At 50.8% G+C, this 16787-nt stretch overlaps 1 protein-coding gene across 4 annotated transcripts; it reads right to left on the bottom strand.

Annotated features, from left to right (window-relative positions):
- On the bottom strand, positions 1-16272 carry LOC105892352 (DNA-binding protein RFX7). 4 transcript variants are annotated; one of them, XM_031564720.2, is made up of 10 exons: positions 15791-16272; positions 14781-14814; positions 10382-10467; positions 9786-9824; positions 9248-9370; positions 8306-8422; positions 7419-7503; positions 6785-6992; positions 5881-6182; positions 1-5503 (listed from the first exon to the last, which is right to left on the bottom strand). In XM_031564720.2, the coding sequence occupies exons 1-10, from the start codon at positions 15925-15927 to the stop codon at positions 1862-1864; spliced, it is 4773 nt and encodes a 1590-aa protein (XP_031420580.1). In that variant the 5' UTR covers positions 15928-16272; the 3' UTR covers positions 1-1861. The 4 variants fall into 4 exon arrangements, with proteins under 4 accessions (XP_031420580.1, XP_031420581.1, XP_031420583.1 ...); XM_031564721.2 differs by having other exon boundaries at positions 14139-14814; positions 15791-15855; XM_031564723.2 differs by lacking the exon at positions 15791-16272 and adding an exon at positions 15185-15784 and having other exon boundaries at positions 14139-14814.
- Between the last annotated feature and the right edge of the window lie 515 nt (positions 16273-16787).

The following is a 16787-nucleotide window of genomic DNA, read 5'->3' as shown; positions in this document are numbered from 1 at the left end:
CCTCCCTAACATGATCTCCGGTCCATAGCTGCATGTGTGACTGCCTTTACACTCTGTACAGAGACTTCAGTGCCTCTCGCCCGGCCTGACTCTCAGCGGAGAGGACTGGTGTCATCTCCACCCTCCAACCACCAGAGCCAGTCTGTCATGGATGAGATAGTTAGTTAATGTGAACTCCAATCTCAACTTGTTCTTCAGCAGCTTTGTCTTTGGTATGGGTGTGAGGCTGCGACTCTGACCACATCACATCTGTGCGTGTGTGTGTGTACAGAACCAGCTATGGAGCCTTCAAACCAGCCAACTAATGATGTAGCATCACCATACCATTCAGATTTCAGCTTACTTCATAAAGTTCAGAATCCATCATCACAGCACTGATATTCCAGATCTTAATTAATAAAGTTCAGAATTCATCATGACAGCACTGATATTTCAGATCCTAATTAATAAAGTTCAGAATTCATCATGACAGCACTGATATTTCAGATCCTAATTAATAAAGTTCAGAATTCATCATGACGGCACTGATATTTCATATCCTAATTAATATAGTTCAGAATTCATCATGACAGCACTGATATTCCAGATCTTAATTAATAAAGTTCAGAATTCATCATGACAGCACTGATATTTCACATCGTCGCTAAGAACGATCTGACCAATCCGAGCGCTCGTGTGCTTCAGACAGGCCTCCTCAGTAGAATAGGGTTCTAACAGGCCTCCTCAGTAGAATAGGGTTCTAAATAGTTCACAGGTCAACAGAGCTAGCACTAACAGCAGAACCGGTGTCTGTAGGCATGCACACTGACAATGGAGTTAAGCATGGGACTACATCACACCAGGAGGACCAGAGAGTGTCACCCCACAGCCTCCCCACGGGCGGAGTAAGGGCGTGGACATCAGACCCCACGGCCTTCCCACGGGTGAAGTAAGGCCATGGACATTAGAGATAAGGCAGCCCAGCCAAGCACCATTCCCTTACAGAAGAGTTTCACATTATATCACAAAACAGAATCCATAGCAAAAAAACTACTTTTCTTCACTATTTATAGTCAACAGTCCATCTATTATGGCCATTCAAAAAGGTATCTATTTATGGTTAATGTTTATGGGTCTGTGAATTACTCATGTATCATTATACCAGCACCTAGTAGCACCTATTTAGTTCCAAGATACACCTGGGGCCCACCTCACCTGCAGCCCAAAACCTCACCTGCGCCCCTCCTTCTCTTCCCTCAAAGGCTGCACACCCTCGTGCTCTTGTTTTTTTTTTTTTTTACATATATATTTTTTTAAGGGTTCTAAAGGCATTGATTTTTCAGTGACGTCTTTCTTTTCAACAGACAGTAGTAGAGCCAATGATGTGTCGCTTCAGACGGACGAGAGGAGAGAGCGCTGCACCTGCCAGTCCTGGGTCCCGTAGCTGAGGCTCATGGGACTAAGCGCAGACTGCAGTTATCTAGAATATTCTGAGCAGTGGCCTTAACCTTAAGGTTACATTTTTTTTAAAAGATCACATATGTTATCTGCTATGAGCAGTTCAGAAATGTTCAGTGATAAGAAAGAAAGAAAGAATGAAAGAAAGAAAGAAAGAAAGAAAGAAAGAGAGAGAGAGAAAGAGAGATAGAGAGAAAGATGGGGACAGACTGGATAGAAACCCAACGCCACAGACGGCAACACAAGCCTGTGACAAGAGACCACTTCAGCTCTGACTGGCACTTACACTGGACAAGAGCAAGTGTCCAGGATCTTGCTGTAGTGAGACACGTTTAAAAATACAAAAACAGATACTTCACAGAAGAAAACAAACAAACCAACAAACAGAATGATAAATAACACTCAAAGTAAAAAAAAACGGCGTTTAGCCGAGCATCTCCACGGTCGGCTGGTCCTTGTTCTCGAGCCAGTCGAAGCCGGCGGCGCTGACCGAGTCGCTGCAGATCTGCTGAAAGAGCGGGTCGTTCTTCAGCTCCTCCAGCGTGGCGTCCTCCTCGTACTGGTCCTGCGGCTGCCCGGGGTCGAACAGCAGGTTCGCGTCCAGAGTGTTCAGGTCGCTGATGCTGCTGGACAGGTCGGCCGGCAGCCGGAGCTCGCTGGAGAAGTCGGAAGCGACCGCGTTGAGCTCCGACGCCACCTGGCCCACCAGCTGGGAGCTGGGGTTGAGCCCCTCCTCCCCCAGGAGGTCCTTCACCGTGCTGTTGAAGTCCAAGTGCTCCTCATGCTGCACCTCCTCCTGCAGCATGGGCTGTTGCGTCACCTCCCCCTCACTCTGCAGCTGCAAGGACTGCTCCTGCATCTGGAGCTGCTGTTCCTGCAGCAAAGTCTGGTCCTGCAGCTGCAGCTGCTGCTCCTGCAATAAGCTCTGCTCTTGTATCTGTAACTGCTGCTCCTGCAGCAAATTTTGCTCCTGCATCTGCAGCTGTTGTTCATGCATCTGCAGCTGTTGTTCCTGCATCTGCAGCTGCTGTTCCTGCAGTTGCAGCTGTTGTTCCTGTAGCTGCAGCTGTTGTTCCTGCAGCAGCGGCTGCTGTTCCAGCATCTGCTCAGAGGAGCGCGCTTGTGCTTGTGCTTGTCCGTCTGCGGCGGCCGAGAAGGCGGTCTGCTCCGCCCTGCTGCTGCTCGTGAGGTACGTGGGCTTCTGGAAGTCGTAGGCCACAGGGCTGGAGACGCCGGGCAGCGGTTGGGTTGCCATGGCGACGGCTCCGGCGGGGAAGGCGGCGCTGGTCTCCAGCATTTGCGTGAGGTTGAGGCGTGCCGTGTAGTTGGAGGGCAGGTTGTTGACGCCGAGGCCTCGGACGGAGTCGTCCCCGTCCGCCTCCATCTTGCTGAGGAGCACGTTGGTGATCTTGGCGGCGTTGCTCGGCTGGCCCGGCGCGGCGCAGATGGGCAGCATCTCGGACGCCATCATCACGTTGAGCGGCACCGACTGGCTGCGCTGCGCCATGCTACTGGCGCTCTCCGCCGAATGGCTGCCGGACAGGATGCTGAGAACTTCAGCGGTCAAGGGGGAGTTGAAGGGCGACGACAGCAGGGTCCTAGGGGGGGCGCTGGGGGGGCCAGTGGTCCCGCTGTGGTTCCTCTGCCGCACCGCGGGACTGACGCTACGGCAACGGAAGGTGCTGCCCCCACCCGGGCCCCCGCCAGGCTTGCTGTCGAGTGGGGCGGGCACAGCGAAGCTCTCTTGCTTGCCCTGACCCGCCGCAGCTGTGCCACCCTGCTGCTGTGGCACGGGGGAGATGGTTGCCAGGCGCCCCATGTGCCCATCCTGCAGCCGCGTCTGCACCTGGAAGCCCTGGCCGGGGATGGCGAAGGCGTGCGGCTTGCGGAAGTGGTCGTCCACCAGGTCCTGGTAGCTGGGCAGGATGGAGGCCGAGGGCGAGGTGCTGCTGACGGCGGTGTTGCTATAGCGACTGGTGATCCACTCCATCTTGGCCTTGTCCGGGTGCGTGGCCATGGGCCGCTGCATGGGCTTCACGGGGCTGCTGGACACCACGCTGCCGTCGTGGTAACCGGTGGTGCTGGAGTTGATGGGCGTGAAGGCGAAGGGGTTGCGGCACTCCACCGGGCTCGGGGGCACGCTGCTGCAGTTGGAGAGGGGGGTGCTGATGGGGGTGTGGCGCCCGCCCCCCATGAGGCCGTCCGGGGTGATGGGGGCCAGGCGTGAGCAGGGACTCTCCCTGGTGAAGCCGTGGGCCCCCGGGAGCATCTCGGAGGTGGGGGTGGGTGTTGGTGTGGGGGTGGGGGTAGGGGTGGGGGTGGGGGTGTGCACAGGGGTGATGCTGCTGTGTGCAGAGTGGTAGAAGGTGGAGGAGGTGGACTGGTGGGGGGACAGGATGTTGGAGGGGGCCACGGCTGCCGCGCCCTGCAGGGCCAGGTCCACACAGCTCAGGTACGCCCCCTGCAGGCCACTGCTCAGCTTCATCTGCTCCTTCATCTGCTCCTCCATCTGCACCAGCTCCTCCACGATGCTGTCCTGCGTCATGTCGTCGTCCGTGAACGGGAAGTAGTCCATGCTGGCGGCCCCCCCTCCGCTGAAGTCCACCATCTCCTGCTGCAGGGCCAGCTGGCCGCCCGCGTGGGCCGCGTGGGCCGCGTGGGCCGCCTGGGTCAGCAGGGGAAGCTGTGACGACAGGAGCTTCTGATCCGCGCACAGCGACGCCGGCTGACCCTCCCATAGGCTGGCCTTGGTGTCCGCCGCCAGGGGGGGGTCCCGGATCTGGGGGTGCGTCGTGACGCCCTGCAGGAGGGACGGCTCCGAGGCGGCGCTGGTAGATGGGGGGGCGTCTGCGATGCGGACGGGGGCGGGGTCATCTTCACGCTCGTCCTGCAGCAGACTCCGTGATTGGCTGACGGAGACGGACGTGGCAGGGACGCTGCCCATGGGCGTGTCGGAGAGGGCCAGGATCTGCATAGTGACGGCAGAGGCGCCGCTCTTCAGCGTGACCTTACAGGGGGCGCTCTCGGGCCGCGCCAGCGTGCCAGCGGGCCTCTGGGGCCTCTTCCCCGCGGCGGCGACGGAACTGAGTCTGAGATTGTCGGAGATGTCCAGGGGCTGCTGAGAGATGAAGACCCGTTTGACGGGGATGATGTGCGTCTCCAGCACGGACGAGGATCGCTTCCGCGGGCTCCTGGACTCCTTCAGCGAGGCGGAGACGGAGGAGGAGGAGGAGGAGGAGGAGGAGGAGGAGGCGCTCTGATTGGACACGGTCAGGTAGAGCGTCCCCTCCTGCGCCTCCCTCACGCTGTTATTGCTGCTGCCGGTAGCACCCGCCCCGCCGGGGGCAATGGGGGGGGTGCAGGAGTCGCTCTTGGCCCTGGTGACGCGGTCTGTGACGCGGTCGGGGCCAGGGGGGCCCTTGCCGTGCAGCGAGGGCTCACTGGAGGCCCGGTGCTTGGTGGCTCTCTCGCTCCTCAGGCCCGCCATGGCGTCCGCGCCGACGCGCGACTTCTCCTCACCACCACCAAGCTCCACTCCCACCTTCACCTCCCCGGAGGAGGTGCCAGGCGTGGGAGCGCAGGAGGATGGCACCCCCCTCACGGCACCCAGGAACTGGAGCGGGCTGGGCGCCGGGCCGTTATGGGCCGGGTTCTGCTCGTCCTGCGGGGCCGAGGCGGGGCGCAGCGGGGCGGGGGTCAGGGTGTGGGTGTGGGTGGGGGTGGTGGTTCCGCCGGTGTTGGGCGCCAGGGAGATGGTGGTCATCTTCACCACGTTGACGGAGCTGACGTGGGAGGTGGGCATGACGGTCTTGATTGGGCTGTTGGTGATCAGCAGGGTGGGGGGCGAGCGCAGCGTGATGGCGCTGGTGGCCGACGGCTTGGGCAGGATCTGGGCGTAGCGGTGGCGGGCCAGGCGGTCGCCCACAGGGCTTGCCGTAATGTTCTGCGGGGTTTTGGGGCACTGCTTGACCGACTGCGTCACCACCTGGAAGTTGACCGGCACCATCTTTCCCTCGGCTGCGCCCACAGGGCTGGGTGATGTCATCGGCTGACGATTCCTTTGAACCTGCACAGGCGGGGAACGACATTACAAGAGCGCAGACACACGTACGTGCACACACACACACACACACACACACACACACACACACAAGCGCACACACACAAGCGCGCACACACACAAACACACGCACGTGCACACACACGCACACACACACACACACACACACACACACGCACGCACACACACACACACGCACGTGCACACACACACACACACACACACACACACACACGCACACACACGCACGCACACACGCACGCACACACGCACGCACGCACACACATACAGGCGCACACACACACGCACGCGCACACGCACTCGCACACGCACTCACACGCACACGCACATGCAACCAGAGAGACAGCTGTGTCACAGCTTACTGTGATTGGGCTGGGCACGGCTGCCACCATGATGCCGATGGTTGGTTGTGGCGAGAGCAGGGCGGGGCTGCTGGATGTCAGGGTGGCGTGGGGCCCCGGGGTCCCTGCCTCGGCCCTCCTGGGGTCGACGGGCACGGGGGAGTGCAGCTTCTGCTCCTGCTGCTTCTTCTGGATCTTCCGCTGCAGTTGCTGCTTGGCGTCTATAGAGGGCGACGGCGAGGCCAGCGTCTTCATCTGCGGCTGGAACGGGTTGGCGTCGCCCGTGGGCACGAAGGCAGAGGCCGGGGTGGGCGTCTTCACTCCTGGCACAGAGAAAACACACTAGTCTGTCAAACACACTCTATCGGAGTGTAAGATGAACACATTCAAACACACTCTATCGGAGTTTAAGATGAACACATTCAAACACACTCTATCGGAGTGTAAGATGAACACATTCAAACACACTGGATCGGAGTGTAAGATGAACACATCGGTCATGAAATCAACAGTCTCATCAGTGTCAACATGCGTACACTTTCAGAAACACACACGTCTGATGCATTATCACACACCATTCTCAAATATGGTGGCAAATTTACATTTCTTGTAGTGGAACTACTGAGATCTGAGATTATGCATCACTGACAAACCAGAGTGTGTGTATAGTTGATGTTAGGTGTGTGTGTGTGTGTGTGTGTGTGTGTGTGTGTGTGTGTGTGTGTCATCTGTAGGGGTTCCGGTCATGATGGTGAGGGAGGCCATGGACTTGGTTCTGATGTAGTGGCTGTTGAGCGTGTGTATAGTTGATGTTAGGTGTGTGTGTGTGTGTGTGTGTCTATGTGTGTGGCTGTGTGTGCCTGTGTGAGTGTGTGTGTGTGTGTGTGTGTGTGTGCGAGTGTGTGCGAGTGTGTGTGAGCCTCACCTGTAGGGGTTCCGGTCATGACGGTGAGTGCGGCCATAGACTTTGTTCCGATGTAGTGGCTGTTGAGGAGGAATCGGGCCAGCTCCTCCACGTGGTCAAACTGCCGACTCAGAACCTTCTGGGCCCACTCACACACCAGGCCACACGCCGCTGTCCGCATCTCCTCCTCTGCACTCGGAGACTGGCCCGCAGGCTCCAGCAGCTCACACTGGACACACACACACACACACACGCATTAATTAACATGGTAGAGGTAGAATAAACACACACAGACACATTACTACAAAATACACAGATTATTACAAAACACACGTTTGCATTAATAAACACACACACAGACACATTACTACAAAATACACAGATTATTACAAAACACACGTTTGCATTAATAAACACACACACAGACATATTACTACAAAATACACAGATTATTACAACACATACACGTTTGCATTAATAAACACACACACATTACTACAAAATACACAGATTAATACAAATACACACATCAACACACCAGGACTCACACATACCAACACATGCATGCCCACACACACACAAACCAACATACAAGGACCCATCAACACACACTCACACCAGGCCATCAGACCCAACAGAACCCAACAGAACCTACCCCATCGCCAGCCTTGTGTAAGTCCAGGTTGGGCAGGGATGGCATGTGCACAAAGGCCTTCTTCCTTAAGCCACTGTAGCAGTACGTGAGGAGGGGTTAAGGGTCAAATACTAACACAAATACTAACCCACTGTAGCAGTACGTGAGGAGGGGTTAAGGGTCAAATACCAACCCACTGTAGCATTACGTGAGGAGGGGTTAAGGGTCAAATACTAACACAAATACTAACCCACTGTAGCATTACGTGAGGAGGGGTTAAGGGTCAAATACTAACACAAATACCAACCCACTGTAGCAGTACGTGAGGAGGGGTTAAGGGTCAAATACTAACCCACTGTAGCAGTACGTGAGGAGGGGTTAAGGGTCAAATACTAACCCACTGTAGCAGTACGTGAGGAGGGGTTAAGGGTCAAATACTAACCCACTGTAGCAGTACGTGAGGAGGGGTTAAGGGTCAAATACTAAACCACTGTAGCAGTACGTGAGGAGGGGTTAAGGGTCAAATACTAACCCACTGTAGCATTACGTAAGGAGGGGTTAAGGGTCAAATACTAACACAAACACTAACCCACTGTAGCAGTACATGAGGAGGGGTTAAGGGTCAAATACCAACCCACTGTAGCATTACATGAGGAGGGGTTAAGAGTCTGTCTGCCAAATCACCACACATAATAAACCTGTTAGCCTTGATTATTACCAATAATAATACTAAAATCATAATAAAAATCCTAAATAACCACGAATATTAAAACAATAATAGAAGATAAAGAGGGTAAACACACATAAACACAGACTGAAAGACACCTAAGCCAAAATGTGACAGGCAATGGGAGGCCGTGTCGTTGGGAAAGGTTCTGATGATGTCAGAGCTCTTCCATAAAGGATATTTGGATTTGCCTCTCATGCCGAGCCGGCGAGCCTTCATGTTGGGAAAAACGTTTTTCATGATCTTCCCAAAATCCGCTGCGCTCAAGGGGTGGTAACCCAGATTATCACAATAGCTCCTGAGGAGACAAGGGGAACGCATCACACACAACACACACACACACACACACACACAACACACAACACACAACACACAACACACAACTGTCAGTACTACAACCAATTTGAGGACCAGTCAGTATTAAGACAAACGGGATAAATCAGTATTAACACAAACATCACCATCTATAAATGTATAACCAAACGTCTGCTGCATTCGTTGGCACTAAGACATTTACATTTAGTCATTTAGCAGACGCTTTTGTCCAAAGGGAGAGAACAGTCAAGCTACGAGCAATAGAGACCTAGTGTAACAATAAATACTATTTTACATAAGAAATAGAAAAAAAGTGCAGGAATGTAACTGCTGTAAGTGCAAGTTAAATACTAGTAGAAGTGCAAGTTAGGAAGGGAGGTGCTCTCTGAAGAGTTGGGTCTTAAAGAGCTTCTTAAAGGTAGAGAGGGACGCCCCTGCTCTGGTAGTGCTAGGCAATGCTACACCCAACATCAACATCTTTGAGCAGCGCAGCACACTGACTTGAACTCGTCATAGACTTCCTGCTTCGGATAAGGTTAGGGTTAGGTTTAAAGTAAGGTGTAGTTGTTAGGGATAGTGATAGGACACAGACTTGTACTTGTCGTAGACCTCCTGCTAGGGATAGGGATAGGGATAGGGATAGGGATAGGACACCTACTTGTACTCGTCGTAGACCTCCTGCTTGGGATAGGGATAGGGTTAGGGATAGGGTTAGGGATAGGGATAGGACACCTACTTGTACTTGTCGTAGACCTCCTGCTAGGGATAGGGATAGGGATAGGGTTAGGGATAGGGATAGGACACCTACTTGTACTCGTCATAGACCTCCTGCTTGGGGAGTGAGGTCTCTGGATGCTCCTCTAGGTGATTGCGGATCCAGTTGAAGGCGTACATCTGCTGCGTGCGGCTGGAGGACATGGAGTTCTGGTCACTACAGGGGGGGAAAACACACCCTGTTTACAGGCTATAGGCCCCCCAGCATGGCTGAATGCTTTTGTGTGTGTGTGCATGTATATATGTGTGTGTGTGTGTGTGCGTAGTGAGTGTGTGTGTGTGTGTGTTGTTGGCCTGTGTGTGTAGCGTGTGTGTAGCGTGTGTGTTGTTGGCCTGTGTGTGTAGCGCGCGTGTGTGTGTGTGTGTGTGTGTGTGTGTGTAGTGTAGTGTGTGTGTGTAGTGAGTGTGTGTGTGTGTGTGTGTGTGTTGTTGGCCTGTGTGTGTGTGTGTAGCGTGTGTGCGTGTGTGTGTGTAGTGTGTGGGTGTTTGTGGTGAGTGTGTGTGCGCGTAGTGTGTGTGTGTATTGTTGTTGTTAGCCTGTGTAATAGATCTTTAATGAGAAGCTTGAGTACCATGATGCTGGGCTGCCTGACCCGCGCTGGCTGTCACTCCTGTGTGACATGATGTGACATGATGGCGTTGAACGATGACAGATGTGGGGGGAACAAATAACACAACAAATGAAGCTGGAACTACACAGGCACAGTCTGGACCCGGCCAACACCAGCGCATCTCTACAGGCCTGCGTGTGGTCAGGTCCACTTGACAGGAGAACAACAGCAGGTCAGCATCGTTAGCATCATCGTCGTCATGCCCCAACCCTCTTAACGAAGCACTTCATACTTTAAGATGATTACAATGGCAGCATTAGAGGAGAGATACCAGCTCACTGAACCTGTAGCTTTAGAACAGAGCAGGAAGTGACTAAGATCATGTTTTAAACACTTTCAATTAAAATGTCATTTCTCCTGAGGGAACAAGAAGTGTGTGTCAGCTGGATGTGAACAGTAAGGACGTGCGACTGATCAGTGGCGTGTGTGTGTGTGTGAGAGACGGCACACCAACATGGCCGCCACGCATGTACCTTTTCTCAGTGCCACTGCTGGGTCCAGAAGTGTAGTGTGTGTGTGTGTGTGTGTGTGTGTGTGTGTGTGTGTGTGTAGTGTACCTTTTCTCAGTGCCACTGCTGGGTCCAGAAGGCAACTTAAGGTAGAGGTAGAGTTTCTCGATGTCTGTAAACTTCTCAACATCTTGCTGTGAACACAAAAAGACCAGGACTTCATTAATTAACCGGTCAATTAAGTAATTAATCAATGAATTAATCAATTAATTGATTGATTAATTCATTCATGTATTGACTGTAGTAGTGCATCCAGCCTACTCTAATAATGGCTCCCAGCACTGACAGGAGGCTGCATTATAACAGCACACATGATGGGGAGGGTCTGTGTATCAGGCACACCTCCATTCAAACACAAGAATACAAAATCACATGTGTGTGTGTTTGTGTGTGAGACTCACACCTCCATTTAAACACATGAATACAAAATCACATGTGTGTGTGCGTGTGTGTGTGTGTATGTGTGAGTGTGTGCGAACCACACCTCCATTTAAACACATAAATACAAAATCGCATGTCTGTATGTGTGTGTGTGCGAACCACACCTCCATTTAAACACATAAATACAAAATCACGTGTGTGTGTGTGTGTGTGTGTGTGTGTGTGTGTGAGAACCACACCCCCATTTAAACACATGAACACAAAATCACATGAACCCTAACACCAAACGATGAGCACATTGTAATTCATTTTTAAAACCAAACCTTTGCCACCGGGACTTCTAGAAGATTGACTTCACATTAACATTTAGATGTTGTGTAGGGTTCATCTGAGAGAATGGCTGGGGCATGTAAGATGAAGAGGCCATACTGACGAGAGAGCCCCTGTGAGTGTGAGTGTGTGTGTGTGTGTGTGTGTGTGTGACCATGGGCCCTTATTTCATAGGGCAATGAGCACTGCGAACAGGCTTTGCGCATCAGCAACTGCGCACTGAGAATAGGCGGGAATACCTATATTTGCTAATTTCATTGACAGGATGCAATCAAGTATAGATGGGTTGAGTAGTTAGTTGATGTGGAAATGAAGTCATTCTTTATCAGCCAATCACAATGATTTGACCATAGTTTATTAATGTTCATACAGAACGCAGTAATTGTTCTGCAATAGCGCAAACAACAAATTTCTGGACTTGAGTGAGTGTGAGTGTGTGTGTGTGTGTGTGTGTGTGTGTGTGTGTGTGTGTGTGTGTGTGTGTGTGAATGAGAGAGAGTGTGTACGCTAGTCCAGCTCTCTGTAGTGGTTGCTATGTACACTCTGACAGTAACCATGCATGTCAATGCTGACACACTAGCAACACATCCTTTCAACACTGCTCCTCCCACCTCCATTTTAATTGGCTAGCAACACATCCTTTCAACAGAGCTCCTCCCACCTCTATTTCAATTGGCTATCAAACAACTCCTTTCAACGCTGCTCCTCCCACCTCTTTTTCAATTGGCTTCTCAAGTCTCCCTATTCTATTTGCCTCTTTGTTGCTAGGGGAGACCACTGCTCATGAAGGGGTGAGCCTTGCCAGCCAATAAGCAGTAAATAAGAACCTAAAAGCCATTCACTAATCCCCCCTAACACACACACACACACACACACACACACACACACACACACACACACACACACACACACACACACACACACACACACACACACACACACACACACACACACACACGAGGTGAGACAATATGATGGTGATGCTCTATCACGCTAGGGTGCGAGACCAACCTATAACTGACTCACACAGCTGGAACACTTGTTAGATTATTACTGTTCTTACTATGCTGGTTCTGCTCAAAGCCATATTCCTCAGGTCCGTCATGTGTCACCCGAGCAAAGCCATATTCCTCAGGTCTGTCATGTCACCTGACCAAAAAGGTATTCCTCAGGTCCGTCATGTGTCACCTGAGACAGCGGTGACTCCGATCTTAAAGTAGCATCATGTTTAGAGAAGCCAGCTATCCACATCTCAACCCCATCCACCAGCATCTTTCCACAGTGATCCACATCTCAACAACATCCACCAGCATCTTTCCACAGTGATCCACAGCTCAACCACATCCATCAGCATCTTTCTACAGTGATCCACATCTCAACCACATCCATCAGCATCTTTCCTCAGTGATCCACATCTCAACAACACCCACCAGCATCTTTCCACAGTGATCCACAGCTCAACCACATCCATCAGCATCTTTCCTCAGTGATCCACATCTCAACAACATCCACCAGCATCTTTCCACAGTGATCCACAGCTCAACCACATCCATCAGCATCTTTCTACAGTGATCCACATCTCAACCACATCCATCAGCATCTTTCCTCAGTGATCCACAGCTCAACAACATCCAACCGCATCCTTCCTCAGTGGTTCACAGCTCAAACGCCACCATCACTGAGCAAGGCAGCCATCTTTCCACAGCAGGATCTACTCAAGCACTCGCCCTCCAAAAAACAGCCTCAAATGACTTAGCCTCCAAATAACAGCCTCAAAATAACTTAGCCTCCAATTGACTTGGCCTCCAAATGACTCAGCCTCTATGTCAAGGGACAGCAACTAATTGGAAGAAAATAAATATTCCACGAGACTCATGCAGTCTGATAGGTGAGCGCTGCGGCCCAAAGCAGCACCTTCTCTGGACTGGATGTGGTTCATCAAAATAGAAAGCCATCAAATCCTGAATGTTGGACTAAAAGTTGTTTATATAGGAAGTATATTTTATTAAATATAAATAATATTGGTAGTACTGAAAATAAAATCTCTAAAAAAAAAAAAATTCAATGAATGAGGGGATGTGAGGGGAGGGGAGGTGAGGGGAGGCGAGGTGAGGTGATGTGAGGGGAGGGGAGGGGAGGGGAGGCTGAGTGAGGGGAGGCTGAGTGAGGGGATGTGAGAGGAGGGGAGGGGAGGCGAGGTGAGGGGAGGGGAGGTGAGGGGAGGCGAGGTGAGGTGATGTGAGGGGAGGGGAGGGGAGGCGAGGTGAGGGGAGGGAGGTGAGGGGAGGTGATGTGAGGGGAGGGGAGGCGAGGTGAGGTGATGTGAGGGGAGGGGAGGGGAGGGGAGGCTGAGTGAGGGGAGGCTGAGTGAGGGGATGTGAGGGGAGGCTGAGTGAGGTGAGGTGAGGGGAGGTGAGGTGAGGGGAGGGGGGGGAGGGGAGGTGAGGGGAGGGGAGGCTGAGTGAGGCGAGGTGAGGTGATGTGAGGGGAGGGGAGGTGATGTGAGGGGATGTGAGGGGAGGGGAGGCTGAGTGAGGGGATGTGAGGGGAGGCTGAGTGAGGTGAGGTGAGGGGAGGTGAGGTGAGGGGAGGGGGGGGAGGGGAGGGGGGGAGGGGAGGCTGAGTGAGGTGAGGGGAGGTGAGACTGAGCACAGACCCAGCAGTCAGTCCCCCTCACCCTCTACTGGTTCAAGGGTGAAGAATCACTAAAATTCTACATCCATCATTGGGATAACCAGTTAGTATTACATGACTAGAAATCTGAGCGAATCATTGGGATGACAAGCAATTTGTATTATTATGACTGGATATCTACATGTGTCAATGGGAAGAGGTCATTATTATATGACTGGATATCTACATGTGTCAATAGGAAGAGGTCATTATTGTATGACTCGTAATCTACATGCATCCATGGGAAGAGGTCATTATTATATGACTGGATATCTACATGTGTCAATGGGAAGAGGTCATTATTATATGACTGGATATCTACATGTGTCAATGGGAAGAGGTCATTATTGTATGACTCGTAATCTACATGCATCCATGGGACGATAAACAATGTAACCCGGGTGCAACATGAGAAGCTGACCTTATGTGTTTACCCAACACTGATACTCATCATCATCATCATCATCATCATCTGCTGAGAGGCTGATTGGCTGCAGTCTCCCGTCACTCCAGGACTCGGAAGTGAGCAGGGAAGATTATGGCTGACCCCGCCCACCCTGAACAGAAACTTTTGGAAAAACTCTCCTCTGGCAAGAGGTTGCAGTCCTTCAGGACCAAGACCTCATGCCATCAGACCAGTTTCTTGCCAACGGCAGTCAGTCCCATCAACAATGCCCATCAACTCCTGTTTCACCCCCACGGACCGTTACTGAATGTGTCATACTGACGCAACCTTGTGCTGTTGCATATTTCCACGATTTTCCTTTTAAATTCATATTTCTATGTACACTTACATTCACATTTGTATTGTCTATATGCATGTTTCTTCTGTGGAATAAATGTCTGTCTTGTCCCCCTTTGTATACTTAACTTATTTGTACTAAACAACCAAGACAAATTCCTTGTATGTGGAAACCTACTTGTCAATAAACCTGTTTCTGATGCTGATTCATTACACAAACCCAGAACTCTCAGATATCTTTTCTGATGTGTCAACCACTCAAACTGCTCATTTAGAAACATGTCTGTAGATTATGGAAAATACATAAGCCAAAGTACTCACCAATATGTTGTCAACTTTTGATTGTACAGATTTGCTGAAAAATATAAAAACAACATCATGAGCACTTAGGAACTGGATACAGCTACACAAGTGAGCAGAAAAAAAGCTTGCAGAGAATAGAGACGCTTTATATGTATAGTTGACCTGTCGTTACTTATGATCTTAGAGCACACTTGGTAAGCTCCAACAAAGATGACAATTCTTACAGGTCGTGTATTCTAAGCAAATGAACACTACGGTTAGCTACAGTAGGCCACTATTAAAATTGACGAGTTTAATCATGCTTTTAATCAGACCACAGACTTGTGCATCTCTAGAATAACATACCATCTCGGAGGTGATATGATTTCAACAAACGATTGTTAGATAACAAATGCATTTAACTGCCCTGGTCCATCGCTTACCATGGCTTATGTCAGGTGCTGTTGCAGGCCAGCATCATATAATGCTAGTTAGCCACAAGCTATGAAGCAAACAACCTGGGCTTTTAAATAGAGCATTACGACAACCTGCAGACCTGGCACGTAGTGTCACAACCGCTAACATACAGTTTATTTAGACACATTAGTAACTGAACGATGTCATCTATAATCGGTGGCTAAAAAAACCTCACAGATCAGCATAGTAGCGTTACATCTATACGAAGCTAGCCAATGTTAACCTGTATCACAACACAAATAATGATGGCTAGCAAGCTAGCTTTAACCTTTTTAACGCCAGGTTGTCTAAGTTCTACAGCTAGCTGGCTAGCGAGCTATTATTTCCCTATCGAATGCAAATAAGAAGAAAAGCTAGTGTCTTCCGATACATTCCTAGTCTTACTTGTATTTATATTCTGCAGCAACTACATGTGTGCAACGTTCACAACGGAAATCAGCCAATTGAAGTACCGCTAACGTTAGCTTGATCTGTCAACATGTTTTCCATGAGCATCTAGCTAACCTTAGCTATCCTATCATTTTAACAAACTGCAGGCATTGCACTCTGACGCTCGCTTAGGACTGCCTTACCAAATAGAATTCTTTATCTTGTTATACTGCAGAGCGCTGGCTTCGGGCCCCTGCAGTCCTGGCACTATCGTTGGAAGAGAGCCCAATCCCGTGTTAGGATTCTGCTGCTGACCAGGTTGTTGTTGATCATCAGCCATCACGGTGATAATCTTGAGGGGAGGCGGGGGTAGAGCTTTAACATGTAGGCCTCATCAGAGACCTTGCGAGATCACTTCTCCGGGTGTGCATAACGCTGGACCTACTGTCTGCAAAAGCATTACGGTGGCACCTCCTTAGATCAACCAGCGAAATCCACGGTGCATTATGGCCAGAGTCTATAGTTTTAAATGCATTTAGGCATGCGGACAGGGTCGGAATCAGAAAAAAATAAAAATTCCACTGCAGCAAACAGCACGCCAGCAACCGCCTCGGACGGTGCTGCTGCGGCCAGGCAGCGGTGGCGCAGGCGCACTGCAGGAAGCAGAGCAGCAGCAGCCCCGGCCAAGGCTGTGATTTCTCTCAGGTACTCACAGCACAGGGAACGCTAACGTTACATAGATAGAGCTAAGCCGTTCCGAAGACAGCTTGATAGTTAATTTGTTTAATGTGACCTTATTGGCGGACATATTAACCTAGATAGTACCTTATGGTGCTTGTTCCAATTGGTAATGTGTAGGCCTACCCACAAATAACATCCTCTTGCCTAATTCTTCTGTAACCTTAACTATTAGGTATACTTTTCAATGCATTAAAATGCTCAAGAGCAGTGATGTGAGACAACCATCATCAGAAGATGATCGTCATTACCAAACCAGGAACCTTATTACCTAAAAGTTGACAAGTTGAAAAGTGAGACACATGAGAACATTCGCAGAGGCAGAGTCCTTATCAGGTGAAAACACAGATAAGTCAAAGACAAAGCGTAAAACAACATTATGAAAACACACTAGAGTAAGTCAAAGAAGCAAGATGATGTCATACCAGGGCAGAGGAGCGTGTGCCTGCTGCCGATCTGTGC

This window comes from Clupea harengus, chromosome 3 (assembly GCF_900700415.2).
Source record: "Clupea harengus chromosome 3, Ch_v2.0.2, whole genome shotgun sequence".
NCBI classification, from domain to species: domain Eukaryota; kingdom Metazoa; phylum Chordata; class Actinopteri; order Clupeiformes; family Clupeidae; genus Clupea; species Clupea harengus.
The sequence above is the reverse complement of the archived record's forward strand: the minus strand, read 5'-3'. Positions and strand labels throughout refer to the sequence as shown.